Here is a 17,917-nt window from a genome sequence, read left to right on the forward strand (position 1 = left end):
TCTTGTTTTTCAAAAACTTTCAGAACTCTTCTAGAAATCTCTGAGTTTGAAAAAACACCACAGCACATTTAAATTAAATGTTTCTAAAACATTTAAATTTTTTAAAATAAGCGTTATTTATAATTATATAATTATTTATGTAAATATGCTAAATTATAAATTAAAAAATGGCATTTATAAAAGATTTTTAACATTCAAAAGACTGCACAAAATAGCTTCATGAATTAAAAACAAACCCCTAATATCTTGCAGTGTAATCAAAATCCAAACAGAAGAATATTCATATATTTTTGCCTCGCCGGCTCTCTGCCATTGACTTCGGCGGGCTTTCGGGCCGTGTCTGTGTAGAAAACGAAGATCTTCGTCCGGCTGATTTACGATCTTTTCGCACACAAGAATATCCCCGGCGCCTGCGCCCTTTCTTCTTTTCTCCCCAGAATCACCTGTTCATAGGTGTATGGGTATCGAAAAATTGGAATCAAATCATATATGTTGAGCCTATTTTTGAATATTTCCCCGTATTTTGAAAAGCTTTCCGAGACCAGTATTCCGTACAATTGCAAAATTTCTCCAACACAATGACAAGAATTTCTCTTATCCAAATACCATGGTGTGTGTGTATATCGTTTTGTTGTGTTTTTTCTCGGGTTTCTATTTTTAATTTTCAGTTATTGATATGCCAAAAAAAATCGTATTCTTACGTATATACACCATAGGTCTACAGATTATTATTTTTTTTGTGTTCCATATATTTTTTTTTGTTGAAGCGATCTATATAGATTTCTCAACGTCATGTCTGTAAACGGAAAACATATTTCTGGCAATCAAAAAAGTCACATCCGAAAGTCAACTTCGAACTGCATCGGACGAAAAAGTATCCATGAATCACAGCGTGTTGAATGCAAAACGTGAAAATCGTTTAAATGTAGTTTCCTCATGGTCACAGTAGATATCGAAATCTACAGATACTGGGAGATGAAAATATAAATCATTTCGATACTATTTTATAGGAAATAAAATGTATATTCTGAATGCTCTTATATAATTTTTATTTGCAATGAAAGTTTGCATTCTTTAGACCCTCCAGTAGGTGGAAATAAAATCAAATTTGATATCATATCGCTTCTTGTTTGTTTCTTTGCTTTTTAAAAAACTGAGAACTGTTTCTATTTTTTGGAAAGAGTTATATTTAAATCTATCAACACCCACTGAATGACGTAATTGTTTTCATTCAAAACAAGAGCCCTGAAACATTTTTTACTTATATATTTAAAAAAACATCCAGTTGTATAGACATGTATATAGAATACTATATACATTATGCATGAGAAAGACCCTTGAGAAAACATTGTAAAAAACACAACAGTCTGAACAACTTGCTAAATACGAAAACAAAATCATGGCCGTCAAAGCTGTTGACATGTGTTAGTTGTGGAAAACCAAAGTTTTCATAATTCCAAAATATACGCCAATAAGATCAGTACATGTATGTATATGATTATATTTATATGTGCGAATACGGCTCTCGGCCTGGCTTAAACAAGTGAACAATCTTGTTGAAAATCACTACCATATTTGGAAAAAAAAACTATACTTTTCCAAACGACTTTGAGGCATCAACGACTAGGCCGTGTCTAAAAAAAATTGGTTCAGAAAAAATGTTATAATCTTCCCATCTGTCTTAAGAACTATTCTTTTGGTAGCGAGGTACTAAGGTCTACTTCTACCAAAAATTTTTTAAGAAATAGCTACAAATATTAAATCCATTTCTATTTAAATTCTGGATAAAAATATTGTCGTCGAGCAATCTAAATCTGAAAATAAACGGAGGCATTTGAGGAATAAGACAACCCAATATCGGGGGGCATTTGATGACTCAATTGGCGCCAATCGGTGTTGCGCCGGCTCCTGTGAATGAAGCTAACTCGAACTGGTTGAAACTTGTGGTACTAAAAGGAAATCTTTGCTGCAAGCTACTTGCCTTGCCAAAGTTTCCAGCCGGCCAAGGTGAGCCGGCGGCGCACCGTTTGGCGTCCCATATCGAATGTCGTGTGCATGAGAGCGGTGTTTTGGCGCTCTTCAGCATTGTCAGTGTCAATTATTTAAGATGTAGACACGGGTACTGTTGCCTTGAACTTATCGCCAAACCTTTCGTAAATAATGGACATGCATTAGGCGTGCGCCGGAAAGCAATTGTTCCTTAGAAACTGCTCGCATTTGGCAGGCTGCACTCAAGCATTTTAATTTGTGTTCGCATTCACGCTTCAAGGGCAACTATTTTTGATTCTTGGGAACAGCTGCTTAATGTGATTGACAAACACAAAGTTTAAGACAGAGAGTCCAATGAGTGTGCCAAATTTAATTTAAATTAAAGCCCAAAAGCTCGCCCAAAATGAGAAATTCAAAAAGCCGTTAAACAGCTGATTGGTGTTATCGATATCTGATTAATACAGAAATTACTCCAGCCCTACCTATCAGTTGTAGAGCTGCCTACACTAACCGGTGGAAATTTCATAACAATGTCGTTTACTGACAAATTAAACTATTACAGCAAACGAAAATCCTTCAAGTATGGAATTCCCTTTCTCATCATGATGGTGGCTGGATCCTTTGGACTGCAGCAGTTCTCCAATCTCAGGTAATAACATTCAGAAATCTTATCAAAGGCCCCATTAACGAACGTGTGAATTTGCACCTCTATAGGTATCAGTACTCCAAAAAGCAACCTGTAACGCCGGAAGAAATGAAGAAGTACGGCGTGAGCATGAAAAAGCGCCAGGAAGTAACTCTGGAGACGGAATACGACAAAATTCAGTCAGTGGACATCGACAACTGGGAAAACAAACGAGGCCCTCGCCCTTGGGAAGAAGAGGGACTGGCGGCGCCAGCCAAACATTAACCATAATGTACTTTAGGCTAGTAGTTTTGTTATAGGAAGGCGCAAACTGATTGATGTATATAATTAATAAATTTTAAAATTTTTATAAATATCACGAAGTCACGAATGACAATAATTCTTTTTCGTTGGGCTCTAGTATTTTTCAGTATATTTCTAAAAGCCTATGCTTGCAACCCTGAAAAAACGGCCACACTGATCTCTAATATTTTTTATTTTGCAATAAAATGGGAGAAGTTAAACCCGCTAAAGTGGAAAACTGGAGTACGGGGACAGATGCAAACACTCTTTTTACGGACGGTAGGCCCCCGGCTTTAAGATCCAAAAAAGTGTATTCAACAATTTTCCCGCCTTTTAGGAGAACGAGTGCTATGCTTCCACGGCCCTCTCATTTACGAGGCAAAGGTGCTGAAATCAAAACCCGATGCGACGCCGGTAGAATATTACATCCACTATGCTGGCTGGAGTAAAAAGTATGCGTAATTCAAGCAAAGAAACCGATCTGCAAGATTCCACTTCTAATTTTAGCTGGGACGAATGGGTCCCCGAGAGCCGAGTACTGAAGTACAATGATGACAATGTTAAACGCCGTCAGGAGCTCGCCCGCCAATGCGGCGAACGGTCAAAGAAGGACAATAAGAAGGGTGCGTACATCGTTAAATATTTATCGTGTAAATGGCTTAAGAACTTTTACTATTCCAGGAAGCGCCAAAGCTAAGAAAATGGAGCAGATACGCAACGAATCTCGAGCATCAACTCCTTCAAAGGACAGCACAACGTCGCAATCGACCGCCAGCAGCACGCCGACGGCCAGCACGGGTCCAGCTCCTAAGACGGATGCTGCTAACAATAGCAGCACGGCCACCAACAGTACAAACACCCCAGCAACCAGTCGGGCCAATCGAAAATCGACACAATCTGCCTCAGCATCTGTTCGTCCCGGAACGCCCAGTGACAAGAAAGACGAATCGACAGCCGCAGACACAACAGAGGATGAGGCAGCTACCCCGGTGGCTCCAAAGAAGAAACGAATGAGCGAGCAACGGCCATCCCTGACAGGAAGCGATGTTGCAACGACAGAAAAACAGCCGCCAACGACACCATCGTCCGAACCAGCACCGTGCGTGGAAAGCGAGGAGTCGTATGCCGCCAAGCTAGAGGTTAAGATAAAGATACCGGACGAACTGAAACACTATCTAACTGATGATTGGTACGCCGTGGTGCGGGAGCACAAGCTTCTGGAGCTGCCCGCTAAAGTTACCGTTCAGCAGATTGCCGAACAGTATTTGGCCCACAAAAAGTCTGTTAAGTCTACCAGTGCCAGCAAGGAGGTGGCCATCAACGATGTACTCGATGGCATTGTGGAGTACTTCAACGTCATGCTGGGCTCCCAGCTACTGTACAAGTTTGAGCGCACTCAGTACGCGGATGTAATGCAAAAGCATCCAGATACACCACTCTCAGAGCTTTATGGTTCGTTCCACCTACTGCGCCTTTTTGTCCGTCTGGGCTCCATGCTCAGCTATTCCGCGCTGGACCAGCAGTCTATGCAGAATCTGCTCGTACACCTGCAGGATTTCCTAAAGTTTCTGGTGAAGAACAGTGCCATGTATTTTAGCATGAGCAACTTTGTCAATGTGGACCCCGAATATGTGCGAAACGCTCAATGAGCGGTACAAACTCATCTATTTCTTTTTGACTTGATGGAACTAATCGAAGTGCTTTTTTCATCCGAACAATTTGCAATAGCTCGATAGTAGCTTTTCACAGCTGGTTTGTATATTAAAACACGCGTAACAAGATTAAAAGTAAGCTAATTGTAATGCTAATAAAATGTCAGCACATTGTAAAGATTAATTATTCGGCTTATTAGTTTTAGCATCATCTTCGCTTTCTTCTTCGCTACTACTACTATCACTGCTGCTGGTGGGATAAAAGTCGCGCAGGTCCCGGGGTTTGTTACGCTCCTTCTGCTCCTCCTCCAGGTATTCGTTTTGCACCTTCAGAATCTCATCGCTACTCTTGCAGGATGCGTATGCATTAAGAAGCTTGTCGTTCAGCTCCAGGAAAGCATGACCCCAAGAAAACTTCCCCAAGAACCAGCGAGCCTCCTCTGTGAATCCGCATATGTATAGGGTGGCAGCAATCGCCTCCACGCAGCTGAGCTTGCAGGGTTTTCCATAATTAATTGGGTTGGCGGCCACCAGGAATGGAAGCAGCCGTGGATGTGGGCTTCGCATCCTGGCAAAGGGCGTCTCGTCCAGCTTAGCCCATGAACAATCAATCACCGCGACTCCAGAGGCAGCCACCACATCTCTGTCTAGAGGACTAACGCACAATTGACCAACAGGAGACAGAACGAGGCCGGGGAATTTCTGTCCCAGGCGCAGGTTGGCGATCAGTCCTAAGCGAGCCAGTTTCCTACCGGAACACTTCTTTGGATCGCAATGATTGAGGTCCCACATGGCCACCGAAAATTCTGGCGGCTGACCGAGATCACTCTTGGCAGCTCCCTCTTCCGAGGATTCAGAATCCGAGCTTGAATTGCTAGCCAGCTCATTTTCCTGCTGGGCGAAACTGCGGGCACAGTTATGATTACTTTTTACATTGCGGTAGGGCCCTCCGCCTCTCTTCCCTTTTCCCTTGTGCCGACCACTCATTATGATGAAATAATTCGTAAAATTTAAAAAAAGAACAGCCTGCTTCGGAAATCTCGTGGTTGATAACCTTTGTTTTGGTTGTTAGAAGGTGGCGAAATGTGATTTGACAAAAGTAATGGTGTCGTCAGTATAAAAACTTTCAGGTAAAAAAGTATTTTTTGTTTAAATATTTTATTATCAGTAACTTCAGATAAAAGGTGACTTTTTATAAACTATTCTAAATTTATTATTATTTTTATTTATATTAATATCACATTAAATTTGCGACACCTTCTGACGCTATCGCGTCTAATCGATATTCTATCGATAACCAGCAGACGCAACCCTGTCACGCTAATAGAATAGAAAACGGGCAGCCATATTTTTTTGAAGAAGAAGATATTTGGAGAGCAAACTGAAAACTAGTCCGGCAAAATAGTGAGAATTAGGGAGAAATGTAGGTATTAAGAGTAGAAGTGCCCATTGGGAGAAGAATTAGTGTTTTGCACGCTTGATCGGCCCGGTGTCTGGTCCCACAATAGGCCGATGTGAAATGAAGTGTACCGAAAACGCCAAGCCCTGTGTGTGATGTGGGGGAGGCGCCAAAACAACGTGAACAATTGTAATCTATAAATGGATGAGTTGGTGAAAATGAAGTTGAATATGATTGATTTATTGACATTCAAGAAGATCAAATGAATAATAACCGAAAACCTGACGACGCGCATAACATACACACCTACACGCTGTTGCGAGCACAAACACTCACACCCCTACATATGTACATATATCGTATATCGATATATGCGAGTGCATTTCGCGCCGTGGCGGCAGAGTAAAAATAACCGAAATCAGTTGAAAATCAATTGACGCCCGCCCAAGCCCAAAACCCATTTAAATCCCAAACGGTGACCGTCACTCAATAACCAACTAATTGTTCTTGTGTTTGATTCTCTTTTTGGATTTTCGTCCATTCGGCGTGTCCTAATTCGCATTTTCCGACACCACCCGGAGTACAGTTGCGCCCACAAGCTAGAGCAACCGAAACAGAACGGGGAGGGAATTAGGAACACCAGTACTTGCCAAGGACACAGCTCTCACAGGACATCGGATACAAGATGGGAGAAGTCAAGTCGGTAAAGGTGGACAACTGGGGCGTCTTTTTCCTCCAGAAGCTCCAGAACTTCTTTAACAAAACGGATTACTGCGATCTGACGCTCCAGTTTCGGGATAACTCACAGCTGAAGGTCCATCGCCTAGTGCTCAGCGCCTGCACGGACTACTTTAATGTCCTGGAGCAGACTTGCGACATTGTGGACGATGCCCTGATCATGCCGAACGAGTTCCAGGCGGACGTGGTGGTGCCCATTGTCAACTTCATGTATACGGGCACCCTCGAGTTTGAGCTGAAGATGTATGGCAAACTGTTGCGCACCGCCAAGGAGATGAACATGACCGTTCTGCTGAAACTGTTGGAGGCCCACAGAAGGACCATGGAGAATGTTAACCGCCAGCAACGGGTAAGTAAATTTATTTCCTCCAAAGATCAAGGGAATAATACAATTATTCTTGTAGCCCCCGAGTCCCAAGGGCATCCGGCGTCGCACTATACCTGTCAACTCCGGCCCACCCCAACAACGAGTTCTGGGTCCTTCGCCAAATCGAGGAGTCGGTGCGGTGGGAAACACAGCGACCACTCTGCGACCAAACACACAACGTGGGTCCACCGGAAACACGATTATCCGCTCTTCTGGCGCTACCAACAACCGCACTCAGTACGCCGAGACGACCATCATTAAGCAGGAACCCACATCGCCGTTTGAACAGCTACGCAAGGGATACAACAACAATAAGCGGCCAGCCCAGACCAGCCTGCTGTCACCGCCCTCAAAGAAGCCCAGCCTCGAGGAGGTCAAGGAATTTGCCGAGCAGCAGCGAATGCGTAAACAAATAGCAGCAGAGTACGGAGATCACGATACGGACTATGACGGCGGCATGATCTTCGATGATGTGCACGCTGGCGACGATGACGATGACGATGTGCCTCCACAGCCCTCTACGTCCAAGCAGCAACAGTCAACATCACTGGCATCACCACAAGGCACCCAAACTCAACTGGAACATGGCACCACTACCATTATCCTCAAACAGGACTCGCCCAGTCAAACGCCCACAATTATCGTAAAGGATTCTTCCAACGCCAAGCTGAACCACACCAAGATCATTGCCGAAGTTCTGCGACAGTATCCGCACATTGTGAAGGGCCACAAGAACATAAAGCTGAAAATAATGCCCAACACCACACCAACTCCATCATCCGAAAAGTCCACTCCGACATCAGCAAAGCGGGCATCGCCCGTATCTTCGTCAGTCACGCCTTCAGCAGCCACTTCGCCCCACAAAAAGCTGCATGTGTCCTTCAAGTCGGATAAGAACACGCCTCTGATTACATCCCAGCAAAAGTCGTCCGTTGCACAGCAGAAATCGCCGGTGGCGACCACTCAGACGAATGCTTCTCAGGCGAATTCCGGCGCCAACGCGGCTGCCGGGCAGAAGCGACGAATCGATAGCAAAACCATGCATGCATTGATCGCCCAGGGAGCTGAGAACACCACTGGTGAGTAGTACTCTTAGAATTTAGCATAATCAAAGGGATAATTAAATTTTTCTGTCTTATGTAGGTCCCTGGCTGTGCCTCAGGTGCGGTGTCAATGGACGTCCGATAAGCATTCCGTCATATCGGGGCTTCCGCCGCCATTTGATTAACACACACAAAGAAACGATCGATTCAGCGCTTTGCGAACATTGCGGGTGGCGGTCGAGCAACAATAGGGAGCTCCACTTCCACATGTACACGGAGCATCAGATCAAGTCGCAGCTGTACACCTTCCCCGAATGCGCTCTGTGCAACCAGGCGTACTCCACCAAGTCGGAGCTGGAGGCACACATCAACGAGGCGCACACCGACGACAACAAGCAGCAGTGCATCTACTGCAACAAGGTGTTTGAGCAGGAACTACAACTGTACCGGCATATGAAGAGCTATCACAAGGCGCAGGCATTGGAGGATGGCATTATTGATGAAACGGACGAGGAGTTCCTCGGCTCGCAGGGAGAGGAGGACGAGGATGGTGAGGCTGGTGAGACGGAAGAGGAGCCAGAACAGTCGGGCAAGGTCCGCATCCTGTCAGACATCAGTCTGCCGGCCACAAGTGCCATAACAGTGCATCAAGAGGTAGAGCAGGTGCAGCAGGAGGTCAAGTTCGTCGGCGCTGACGGCAATGAAGTGGAGCTCACGGAAGAGCAAAGGAAAGAGATTCTATCTCAACTCAACCAACAACAGGCAGGAGCGGCCGCTGGCGGCGTTGTCATGGTCCTAAGCGAGCCAGACGCTGACCAGGTGAAGCCGGAGACGGATGAGAAGTCGCTGGCTGGCACAGAGGAGGAGTACGACGACAGCCAGATATACAGCGAGCTGGCGGCCGCAGACTCTGTGGAAAGTGGAAAGAAGGGCATTGCTGACGAGAGCAAGGAGTCGATCGATAATTTAGAATGGGCAGAGAATCTGATTGCCGAGTCCGAGGAACAGACAACTAAAGAGGTAATGTTTTTTAAACTATTTTCTCACAAAAAACTACTTAACTTAAATCTTTTTGCAGACAAAATTGGAAAAATCTCGAGATGACATTAGCGAAAAGCTAAAGGAGCTGACCGGCGACTGGACAGAGGACGAGAATGAGGATGATGTCGATGACAAGCCCGCCACTGCAGAGCTGGCTAGCGAACTGGCCACCAAAGAATCGGAACCAGCCGAGAGTCAAACTGCCGATGAAGAGGAAGATGACATCGACCTGGCCCTGCAGTCCATGCACAAGAGTTCCGAGCAACAAGCGACGACGAAAGCTGGCGACGAACCGGCTGAGGAAGAAATTGAAGCAACCGCTCCTGTTAACAGCCAGTCGGATAAAATGGAAGTTGATGCGGATGCGGCGGCCGAACCTAAGTCATCGGTAGTGACGGATGTCCAGATTAAGACGGAAGAAGGGATTGAAACAGAACAGGAAGAATTCATAAAGGAAGAGGTCCCCATATCGGACACTAGTCTTCCCGAAGTTGAGTCGGAAGCACCTGCGGCGAGTGTTGCCCCTGAAGGTGAGGATGATGTGCACCTGGAAGCCGAGAATATTCGAAAGGAGCTTCTGGATGAACTAATAGCTGGCGCTGAAAAGCCCGAGGACGAGCCAGAGTCAATTAATGCTCCTCCAGGTGTAGAAACGACATCGGCGGACGTGTCAACTGATGCGGCGGAAGAGGAACTAGTGCCTCCGACACAAATGCCAGTCGAGCAGTCCATTGCAATGGATGTGGATGACTCGGAGGCAGAGAAGCCGTCAGAAAACAAGGACGAATCCAAAGCGGAGGAAGACACACAGCAGATACCTTTGGAATCTGAAACTGAAATAGCCGAGAAGACGAAACCAGAGGCGACGACAACATCAGACAAAGTTGAAACGGAAGATGCACCCGCTGCTGATAAGGTGAAGAGTCTCATTAGCGAATGGGTGGACGACGAGGATGATGAGGATGAGAATGGTGTGAGTGCGGCAGCGAAGGCGGAACTATAATTGCTAGATTTATTTATGTTCTAATGTGTGCGGAGTGCGGAGACCAACGGAGAATGAATTTTCGGTTTCTATTGTAAATTAAATTGTTAATGGAGATGACGAACGATGATGATAAGATATGCGTATGCCCAGGCTTAAGTGTATAAGATCTAATCTGCACGTCTCATATAATTGTAAATGACCCCCTGCTATTGCGCTGCTATTCAGAAGAAAATCGAAAAAACTCGATGGACAAGTCGCGCCCACCTTAAATGAGAGATCAGAGACCAAACTATCCGATATATTGCGAAAAATTTTCAAACATCCTCACAACTAACACGGCAAAGCAAGCAACCAACATTTCAATTTTAGATAAACTTCTTATATATAAATATATAAATACATATATATATATAGCATACACTTCAATGCCTATTTACATGCATACATATAGATATATGTAGTTACATAGATGTTGTTTTAATTGCGACAATTAAGTCAATGATTGATTTTTAATGATTGGTTTGATAGTGGAATCAAAAGCGCATACAAAAAAGGATCCCAATTTTTTGATTACCAACTTAGGATATAAGACTTATTAAATAACAAAAAAATTAAAAATACTTTGGAGAAAGAAAAATATAAATGTAGAAAAGAAAGAGGATGTTTGTTTTTTGAATATAGGTTTTTCTTATTATCTTACATAACCAGGACCTGTCCAGGGTGGTGAATATTTAGATTAAAACAAGATTCATTGAACATTATTATGAAACATAACACAGCTGCCGCCAAAACATAATAATAAACTAAACAGGATGGAACATAAAAGTGTAAAAAAAAGGCACACGTAGGTCACATCACAGAAGTTCCCAAAAAAAAACTCCAATTATTCATCTAAAAGATATTAGGGGTTTAGTTTAGTGGAAAGGGAAATATAATAGCCTGTTACCCACCAGAAAGATAAAAGTTTATGATGCACATGGTGGCGAAGCCGGCCAGCACAGTTGCGAACTGCGCAAATCCGGCCCAGCGTCTCGATGGGGTCGTGTGCCAGCGCGCCTTTTCCCGCGGTATCACTTCGCAGACAGTGACGTAGAAGAGCGTTCCCCCAGCCAGCGCTTGGATTATGGGTAGGGTTTTAGTGGACCAACCAGATGGCACATCCACGATAAGCATACCCAGTGCAATTCCGCATACCGCTCCGGCGGCAAACACCGAAATGCCAGCTAGTTGGGCGCGAAAACTCGTCTGGGGATTGGAGCGAAATTCGAGACCCAGACAAAAGCCCATAACGAACTTGTGGCATGCGACGGCCCCTAGTAGAAATAGAACCTAAAACGAGACAATCTAGATTGGGGTTATCTATTTAGACTAAGTCAGCAACATTTCTTGGCCGTAATATTTGCTTAAGATTGCGTGCTTAGTAGCTGACTACCATGCCAAGGCAAAGACTGACCTTTGTGGACGAATTTTGAACGCCGATCGCCAACCCTTCGATGGCCGAGTGCAGGGAGAGGGCGACAAAGAGTCCCAGGGTGCCCGTCATCGACTGGACACACGGTTCGGTGTGGCTCGTGTGGCAGATGCGGGCATTGGCGTCCTCAACGGCGGCGTCATCGCAACCGGATGAGGAGTGCGGGTGATCATGGTCGTGATGGCTGCTCAAAGAAATCGTGAAGAATTTAATAACAGGGCCACCATTCAATATCAAGGTCATTTACTGGTCATGGTGGTGAGCTGTAAGATCTTGCTCCGATGATAACAAGGGCGCCCGCTCGCCCACTGCTCCGTAGCCGTTTCGATTCCTGGGAGCATCCGGTTCCGGGTTTGAATGCGAATGGTCGTGATGGATTGCCTCGCCGAAAAAATAGTGTATGAACTCATCTATAAAATATATAATGAAGAATCCTCCGCACATCGCCACTTCAGCAAAATTGGAGTTCATTTGCTCGCGCACCTGTTGCATTATCAGACAAAGGGAATAATCAAATTTCACTTGTAAGCATTAAAGCGGATCCCAAGCTTACCTCTGGAAGAATATGCACCAATGCGGTGGCGAGCAGAATGCCGGCACCGAAACACAGCAGAAGCGAAGTAAATAATGGAAATCGCAAACGATTCCGTTCCGAAATAAAGGCGGGCAATATGCCCGAACCAAAACTTCCCAATCCAAGGACAACCATGGCCAAAATCTTTTCCAGGTCACCACGATTCGTGGCATCCGTGGGGGTGTTTTCCGTAACCCATGTTGTGTTCTGCAGACTCATTGTTCAGCTGGCTTGCTTAGTCATAAAGAGTGGAGCTGTACAGCGCGCAAAAGTTCGTTGCATTTACTATTTTTAAACGAAACAGTTTCAAAAACAGACACTCTCCTTCACCGTGTGACCGTGAATACCGTCTAACAATATACCAACTAAAGGCATTACACCGTTAAGCTTTTAAATACCAAAAATGGATAAGTTTGTAGTATTTTTAAGGGATCTCGATTGGTGCCTATCGATAAGTTGATCACGAACGCATTTCAAAAACTTTAAAAAACCGTTTTTAGAGCTTCACAATAAAGTTTTCGATTCAAATTTTCTCACATTTAGTTTTGAGTGTTTCTTTTCAGTGTGAAATATAATGGCATCATAAATCTGAACCACAGTTCTCAAAAATGGTTAAATTTTGAACTTTTTTAAAACCTTTTTTAGTTTTAAGGTGAAAATTCAATCATTTTATAAAATGTTGTGGAACATGCACACCAATGAAACTAAATTCAAAATTTGATCGTTCACGTCCCACCATTATTGTTGTCCCCTTGAAAATGCATCGTCGTTGTATAATCTGTGGTCAGGAGCCTAGTGATCATTTTGTCTATCCGCGCAATCTCACGGAGGCGCGTCGCTGGCAGAGCCTGGTCAACATGAGTTCTGTTAATGTGGAGCCAGAATCGTTATGTCGCCACGGCTGCGTTTGCTCCTCCCATTTGGACGTGGTGGAGTCGTCCTCCTCGGATCTGGATAATTCCAAAAAAAGAAGCTGCGGTGGCATGCCTCCTCGAGGTTCTAGAAGCCGAAGTTCGATTGACCGACGACCCAACATTAAATTTTCCTCTCCTACGGAAATATTTCTCCTAGGTGAAAAAAGCTCAGAAAATCAACAAATAGAAAACAAAATAAATTGTACGTGCGATAATGGTGGTCCCTGTAATAGAGCAATGACGGCCAAAAACACTCCTCCCATATTGCTTCAGCCGATGGACTCTTCTAGCTCTTCTAAAGGGAGCTCTAAAGGGAACTCTAAAGGGAAACAGGTTCTTCCCAACTCCAAGAAACAGCCGGATAACGCGGAAGGTGGCCAACGGAAAAACGACGACCAAAAAATGGCCACCGGGGAAAAGTCTGCTCCAAAAGGTCTACCATTTAACCGACCCTGTGGCTGTCCATATCCCACAAACTCCAGAGCCATCGAGGAGATTCAAGCCCAAGCTAGAAGCATAATATGCAAATGCAATGGCATGCAAACTGTTAATTTGCCCAAATCGCAATCTCAGGATTCCAAACCGTTGTCGGCGAAGTCCTCGTCGAAAGGTAACAGAGCAGATGGCAAAAGGTCTTCACCGAAGCGCAGCCGGAAGGCAAACGTTAAATCAAACGAGTCCTATACTCAAAGGGAACCTGGACAGAACACCTGTACTTGCGCCTGCAGCTGCAATGAAACGACACCCAGTGAAAACAACCAGATGCCCTTCAGAGGTCCACAACCTAGAATGAGAATTCCCCAAAATGTTCCCCATAATGTTCCTCAAAGTCTTGGCCAACAAATGCAGACCTTTCACAACTCTCAAAGGCAAAACCAAATGCAGTTTGCTCCTCCAAATGGCCAGGAACCACACAGAACCAAAAGCTGTCAGGTGTGCATATTCCTTCAGCCCAAAGATAAAAATAATAATAACAAAGAAATCCAAGTACCGTGGGGCATGCGGAATCCAGAAGTTCCCGGCCAGGCCGAATGCAGCTGCCAAACACCTACCCCAACTTGCATGTGTGGGTTATGTGGACAAGCTCCTTCCACCTCATTAGGTTTTGGGTCCAGTTTTGGGCAGACAAGGGGTTTTCCCGGTTACGCAGCCACTAGGCCGCAAAAGACAAACGCCATCAATGTTCTTCTAATGCCTGGCTCCCGGAATGACTTCGACTCGTGCTGCTGTCCAAATACGTTTCTTCCGTCAGCTCCGGCTCCCGAGATCCTCGTACAGGAGTCGGACTTGACGGATTGCGACGAACGGGCTGACTTTCCCCCGGTAGACTTGCCCAGCTACCGAGTGTGCCGTGCGGCAACATCGGATCCAAAAGAAAATGCAAATGAGAATAATGAGAAGGAAGATAGCGCAAATGTTTTGGTACTGGAGGATAATGAATTGGAAGCTTGCCAACCAGAGAATACCAACTTGTGCGGGTGTCCACCGGAACCGGAATCGTTTAGTTATCAGTTTGGAGGAGGGCAGAAACAGCCATCCATGTGGTGCAAAGACGCGCAAAAAGGAATTCCTGAATTGGGTAAAAACTGGAACGACGCCGATGCAGCATCGAACTACACTAAGGTACTGGAACAGCAGAGAGTACGCATCAATGAGCTGGAAACTCTACTGCAGCAGCACAATGCGTTGCAGCAGACCATCCAGGCAAAGGTGGCCGAATTGCAATGCAACGATAATGCACCTTTCAAGGGGTGACAATTTACAATAGATTCCATTAAATAAAGTCCATAACCATTTCGTTATTTTTCTAAGGGAAAGGTGTGGTTTATTCGCAATTACCGCTCGAACTCCAATATCAAACTTTTAGTTTGAAACATCCAATAATCAATAGCTAATCCTATCGTCTAGGCAGCTGACTGAATGACATCTGTGTACAGCTTCACCTTGCTGGCAATGCTCATGTCCACGTACTTGTCTCCAATGGAAACGATCAGACCACCAATGATGCTGGGATCCACACGGGAGGTGATCTTCAGGGACTGGTTGCCCTTCAGGAAAGACTAAAGAATAGGAAGTTTTTGTTAATTACACGTATTTTGTAAGAAGTTGTATCAAATTTGTCACCTTGAGGGCCGCCTCGAGCTGCTTGTTCTGGGAGGCATCCAATGGCTTGGCGGTGACCACCTCGCAGACGACCTCACCACGGTGGGCAGCCATGATGGTCTTGTAGGCGCTGATCACGGTGTCCAACTTCTTGAGGCGACCGTTGTCGGCCAGAAGACCCAGCAGATTGCCGGTGGCCGGGGCGAAGCTCAGCTTCTGTGAAGCTTCCTTCAGAGCGGTGGCCATGACCTTCTTGTTGATGATGGGGCTGGTCACATACTCGCGCAGCTTCTTGTCACCCTTAATGGTGGCCTGCAAGGCAGTAAGATCCTTCTCCACCTGATCCAGCTGGTTCAGCTTCGATGCGGCCGAGTACAAGGCGCTGGCATAGCGACCCTCCAATCCGAACACCTGGACTGGCGGCTTCACCGTCTGCTGGGTAGCAGCGGAGCTGAGAGCGCGGCTCTGTGGAAGATTTCGAATGTATATAAATAATAACAAAAAATAGTTGTGTGGGTTAAAGTGGGCAAAAATTACATAACCAAGAAAAATGCGTTAGATAATTCCAAACGGCATGCCAAGAAGCCACGGGAACTATCTTTCTTACCGCAATTGCAAGGTGCTTGCACGGCTATGTTTAAACCCAATTCCATTGAATTATTTGCCATATTCTTACCAAAATTGCCAATCTGTTAACGGAGGCCATCGTTCCAAAAAAATTTCAGCTAGAAATCGCAGCTGAGACCAGGGTTACAACGCTCAGAACAAATTTCGATTACACCGATATACCGATAAATAGGGCTGAGTGCACACTATCGATTGTTACAAAACCACTATTTAAATATTACTATTTATATATTACTTTTAAATAAAACAATACACAGAATTGAAGCTTCGATTTACGTCTTTTTTTTTATTTTTTGCTTAAAAATTCTTTTATGTTGGTTCACTTTTTGCATTTCGTTGAAAATACGTATGACTTTTTACTTAAAGCGAAACCTAAAACTGTCTGAAATGGATGTGAATATGTGTAAGCTGCATAACCACCCGGTGAACTATAGTTGCAAGTGGTTGGAAACACTTTGGGCATTCGGTTGGGAGTAAGTTGCAGTTATGCGCCTGCTACTGATAGTTTACTTGTCATCTACAAGATATTTTAAAGTTAATAAAATATGGATTATCATATAGAATATAATAATTACCGTCATCCTCATCGTCTTCGTCACCTTCGCCGTCCTCACCATCCTCGTCTTCGAAAGTTTCTTCTTCGTTGTCGTCGTTGTCCTCTTCGTCCTCGGGCTCCACCTCAATATCAGGTACCAGATAATACTGCAGTGGATTTGGCCAAAGGTCGTCCTTTATCAGTTCTGCGATCTCGTCGTTTACGGGATCGGTATTGTCCGAAAACCAGTCGAAGAAGGTCTTGTACTCAGAATGACGCTTCTTCTTGTTAACATAAGGTTTCGTCAGCAGTTGTTTGAGCAGGTTTTTACCCTCCTTCCAGTTGATAGGTGTGCTTGTAGATGCAGGCCAATCACCATTTTCGGAAGCAGCTAAAAAATTGTATTTTATGATCAGTAACATAGTATACAACATTGCTTTTAAAGTATTTACCCGCGGAATTAAGGTGGAACTCTTTGGTGAGGACCTTGTTTTCAAAGTAAGGATTCTCGTCAAAGTGGAAGTTGATACGGTAGCCAGATTTAATGTCCTCAAACTCCTCCACCTCCAATTTGTTAAGAGCGTGCAGGCACTCTTCCTCCTCCTCGTCCAGAATGCCAGACACTTGCGGGTGGTTGATGAACTGCAAAGGTGGAAGTTAAATTAGCACGCTAATGTGGAAAGGCCTAATCGGAAGCACTCTGCAGTATAAACAACCCTATCGATGGGACATAAAATTTTTGTATGGTTTCTAAAGACGACAATTTACTCATTAAATTTAATTTGGTGGATTATAAAAATGTATTTTAACTTGGTTTAAATGGGTGTTGTAGGAATTAGTGCGCCTTTTGCAGACCAAATATCGATAACTCGCACACGCTTTGCTTGGAAAATGCGAAAAAGGGGGAGAAAAAGCGGCATCGCAGCAGATGAAAAAGGAAAAAAAATTTTCGAATAGAGAAAAATTTGCTGTGCATGTGTGTTTAGGATAAAATCAATTAAATTTTCAAGCCTTGCAAAATAGGGGTATAGGGCTGTGGGAGAGACTTTCGATAAGTCAGCTCTGTATGTTCCGGGAAATGCAAATCATGGCCCGAAACCAAGATGGACTACCAATACTCACCGAGGTCACCCAGAAGTTGGGGATGCGCTTGACCAGCTCGCTACGCTTCTCATAGCAGGGTTTCCTTAGCTTGTTGTATTTCTGTTCCACCTTGAGGATCTCTTCGCTGGCCTTCTCGTTTAGCGCGTCGATCTCATTCTGGCAGGCATCGATCTGCTCCAGCGCCTCCGACTCCTCCTCGTTGTTGCCGGCGGCGGCGGATGCTGAGGCCGCTGTGTTTCCATCGGCGGGGGCGCCGTCCAGTTTGGCTCGCTTTGGCACGCTCGACATTCTGCTCTGCTCTTCGGCGCTTTTCCGGTGTACTTGACGAGATATTTACCAAAAAACGGCGGTACAGTTGAGCAGAAGCGGATTTTTAATATCTCACTTGCGTTGCGGTGCTAGAGAAGGAAGTGAAGCGATAAGTACTTTGCTCTTCTTACCGATGCG

The 17,917-nt window shown here is 44.8% G+C and overlaps 8 protein-coding genes across 8 annotated transcripts; 4 read left to right on the top strand and 4 right to left on the bottom strand.

Annotated features, from left to right (window-relative positions):
* Nucleotides 1-689: 689 nt before the first annotated feature.
* On the top strand, nt 690-2,997 carry LOC6494589 (cytochrome c oxidase assembly protein COX16 homolog, mitochondrial). The gene is made up of 2 exons (XM_001965902.4): nt 690-2,638; nt 2,704-2,997. The coding sequence occupies exons 1-2, from the start codon at nt 2,520-2,522 to the stop codon at nt 2,897-2,899; spliced, it is 315 nt and encodes a 104-aa protein (XP_001965938.1). The 5' UTR covers nt 690-2,519; the 3' UTR covers nt 2,900-2,997.
* Nucleotides 2,998-3,051: 54 nt separating this feature from the next.
* LOC6494599 (nuA4 complex subunit EAF3 homolog) lies at nt 3,052-4,753 on the top strand. The gene is made up of 4 exons (XM_001965903.4): nt 3,052-3,196; nt 3,255-3,369; nt 3,425-3,540; nt 3,599-4,753. The coding sequence occupies exons 1-4, from the start codon at nt 3,124-3,126 to the stop codon at nt 4,564-4,566; spliced, it is 1,272 nt and encodes a 423-aa protein (XP_001965939.1). The 5' UTR covers nt 3,052-3,123; the 3' UTR covers nt 4,567-4,753.
* LOC6494306 (18S rRNA aminocarboxypropyltransferase) lies at nt 4,653-5,678 on the bottom strand. The gene has a single exon (XM_001965904.4). The coding sequence runs from the start codon at nt 5,554-5,556 to the stop codon at nt 4,750-4,752; it is 807 nt and encodes a 268-aa protein (XP_001965940.1). The 5' UTR covers nt 5,557-5,678; the 3' UTR covers nt 4,653-4,749.
* A 195-nt stretch (nt 5,679-5,873) lies between these two features.
* On the top strand, nt 5,874-10,801 carry LOC6494610 (centrosome-associated zinc finger protein CP190). Its single transcript, XM_014904598.3, has 5 exons — nt 5,874-5,992; nt 6,555-7,055; nt 7,111-8,152; nt 8,217-9,136; nt 9,195-10,801. The coding sequence occupies exons 2-5, from the start codon at nt 6,654-6,656 to the stop codon at nt 10,158-10,160; spliced, it is 3,330 nt and encodes a 1,109-aa protein (XP_014760084.1). The 5' UTR covers nt 5,874-5,992; nt 6,555-6,653; the 3' UTR covers nt 10,161-10,801.
* On the bottom strand, nt 10,497-12,552 carry LOC6494295 (zinc transporter ZIP1). The gene is made up of 5 exons (XM_001965906.4): nt 12,167-12,552; nt 11,861-12,096; nt 11,596-11,797; nt 11,093-11,471; nt 10,497-11,033 (listed from the first exon to the last, which is right to left on the bottom strand). Exons 1-5 carry the CDS (start codon nt 12,404-12,406, stop codon nt 11,026-11,028), a joined length of 1,065 nt encoding a protein of 354 aa, XP_001965942.1. The 5' UTR covers nt 12,407-12,552; the 3' UTR covers nt 10,497-11,025.
* Nucleotides 12,553-12,756: 204 nt separating this feature from the next.
* Nucleotides 12,757-14,895, top strand: LOC6494620. Its single transcript, XM_001965907.3, has one exon. The coding sequence runs from the start codon at nt 12,886-12,888 to the stop codon at nt 14,854-14,856; it is 1,971 nt and encodes a 656-aa protein (XP_001965943.2). The 5' UTR covers nt 12,757-12,885; the 3' UTR covers nt 14,857-14,895.
* Nucleotides 14,896-14,900: 5 nt separating this feature from the next.
* Nucleotides 14,901-16,027, bottom strand: LOC6494285 (ATP synthase subunit O, mitochondrial). The gene is made up of 3 exons (XM_001965908.4): nt 15,881-16,027; nt 15,226-15,669; nt 14,901-15,161 (listed from the first exon to the last, which is right to left on the bottom strand). The coding sequence occupies exons 1-3, from the start codon at nt 15,908-15,910 to the stop codon at nt 15,006-15,008; spliced, it is 630 nt and encodes a 209-aa protein (XP_001965944.1). The 5' UTR covers nt 15,911-16,027; the 3' UTR covers nt 14,901-15,005.
* A 63-nt stretch (nt 16,028-16,090) lies between these two features.
* LOC6494274 (protein SET) lies at nt 16,091-17,913 on the bottom strand. Its single transcript, XM_001965909.4, has 4 exons — nt 17,489-17,913; nt 16,819-17,008; nt 16,407-16,757; nt 16,091-16,348 (listed from the first exon to the last, which is right to left on the bottom strand). The coding sequence occupies exons 1-4, from the start codon at nt 17,756-17,758 to the stop codon at nt 16,338-16,340; spliced, it is 822 nt and encodes a 273-aa protein (XP_001965945.1). The 5' UTR covers nt 17,759-17,913; the 3' UTR covers nt 16,091-16,337.
* Between the last annotated feature and the right edge of the window lie 4 nt (nt 17,914-17,917).

This window comes from Drosophila ananassae, chromosome 2L, assembly GCF_017639315.1.
Source record: "Drosophila ananassae strain 14024-0371.13 chromosome 2L, ASM1763931v2, whole genome shotgun sequence".
In the NCBI taxonomy this organism is placed as follows: Eukaryota; Metazoa; Arthropoda; class Insecta; order Diptera; family Drosophilidae; genus Drosophila; species Drosophila ananassae.

Bases quoted from the DNA above. Each gene is read 5' to 3' on its own strand.
- LOC6494610 (XM_014904598.3), top strand. From the start codon at position 6,654: ATGGGAGAAGTCAAGTCGGTAAAGGTGGACAACTGGGGCGTCTTTTTC. The intron at 7,056-7,110 runs GTAAGTAAATTT...TTATTCTTGTAG, and splicing joins ATGTTAACCGCCAGCAACGG to CCCCCGAGTCCCAAGGGCAT. The intron at 9,137-9,194 runs GTAATGTTTTTT...ATCTTTTTGCAG, and splicing joins AGGAACAGACAACTAAAGAG to ACAAAATTGGAAAAATCTCG.
- LOC6494285 (XM_001965908.4), bottom strand. From the start codon at position 15,910: ATGGCCTCCGTTAACAGATTGGCAATTTTG. The intron at 15,670-15,880 runs GTAAGAATATGG...AATCTTCCACAG, and splicing joins TTAACAGATTGGCAATTTTG to AGCCGCGCTCTCAGCTCCGC. The intron at 15,162-15,225 runs GTGACAAATTTG...CCTATTCTTTAG, and splicing joins AGCTCGAGGCGGCCCTCAAG to TCTTTCCTGAAGGGCAACCA.
- LOC6494599 (XM_001965903.4), top strand. From the start codon at position 3,124: ATGGGAGAAGTTAAACCCGCTAAAGTGGAAAACTGGAGTACGGGGACA. The intron at 3,370-3,424 runs GTATGCGTAATT...TTCTAATTTTAG, and splicing joins TATGCTGGCTGGAGTAAAAA to CTGGGACGAATGGGTCCCCG. The intron at 3,541-3,598 runs GTGCGTACATCG...TTACTATTCCAG, and splicing joins AAAGAAGGACAATAAGAAGG to GAAGCGCCAAAGCTAAGAAA.
- LOC6494620 (XM_001965907.3), top strand. From the start codon at position 12,886: ATGAAACTAAATTCAAAATTTGATCGTTCACGTCCCACCATTATTGTT.
- LOC6494274 (XM_001965909.4), bottom strand. From the start codon at position 17,758: ATGTCGAGCGTGCCAAAGCGAGCCAAACTGGACGGCGCCCCCGCCGAT. The intron at 17,009-17,488 runs GTGAGTATTGGT...CCACCTTTGCAG, and splicing joins CCAACTTCTGGGTGACCTCG to TTCATCAACCACCCGCAAGT. The intron at 16,758-16,818 runs GTAAATACTTTA...ACAATTTTTTAG, and splicing joins GTTCCACCTTAATTCCGCGG to CTGCTTCCGAAAATGGTGAT.
- LOC6494306 (XM_001965904.4), bottom strand. From the start codon at position 5,556: ATGAGTGGTCGGCACAAGGGAAAAGGGAAGAGAGGCGGAGGGCCCTAC.
- LOC6494295 (XM_001965906.4), bottom strand. From the start codon at position 12,406: ATGAGTCTGCAGAACACAACATGGGTTACGGAAAACACCCCCACGGAT. The intron at 11,798-11,860 runs GTAAATGACCTT...TTCTTTGAGCAG, and splicing joins ACAGCTCACCACCATGACCA to CCATCACGACCATGATCACC. The intron at 11,472-11,595 runs GTCAGTCTTTGC...GTCTCGTTTTAG, and splicing joins TTCAAAATTCGTCCACAAAG to GTTCTATTTCTACTAGGGGC.
- LOC6494589 (XM_001965902.4), top strand. From the start codon at position 2,520: ATGTCGTTTACTGACAAATTAAACTATTACAGCAAACGAAAATCCTTC. The intron at 2,639-2,703 runs GTAATAACATTC...GCACCTCTATAG, and splicing joins CAGCAGTTCTCCAATCTCAG to GTATCAGTACTCCAAAAAGC.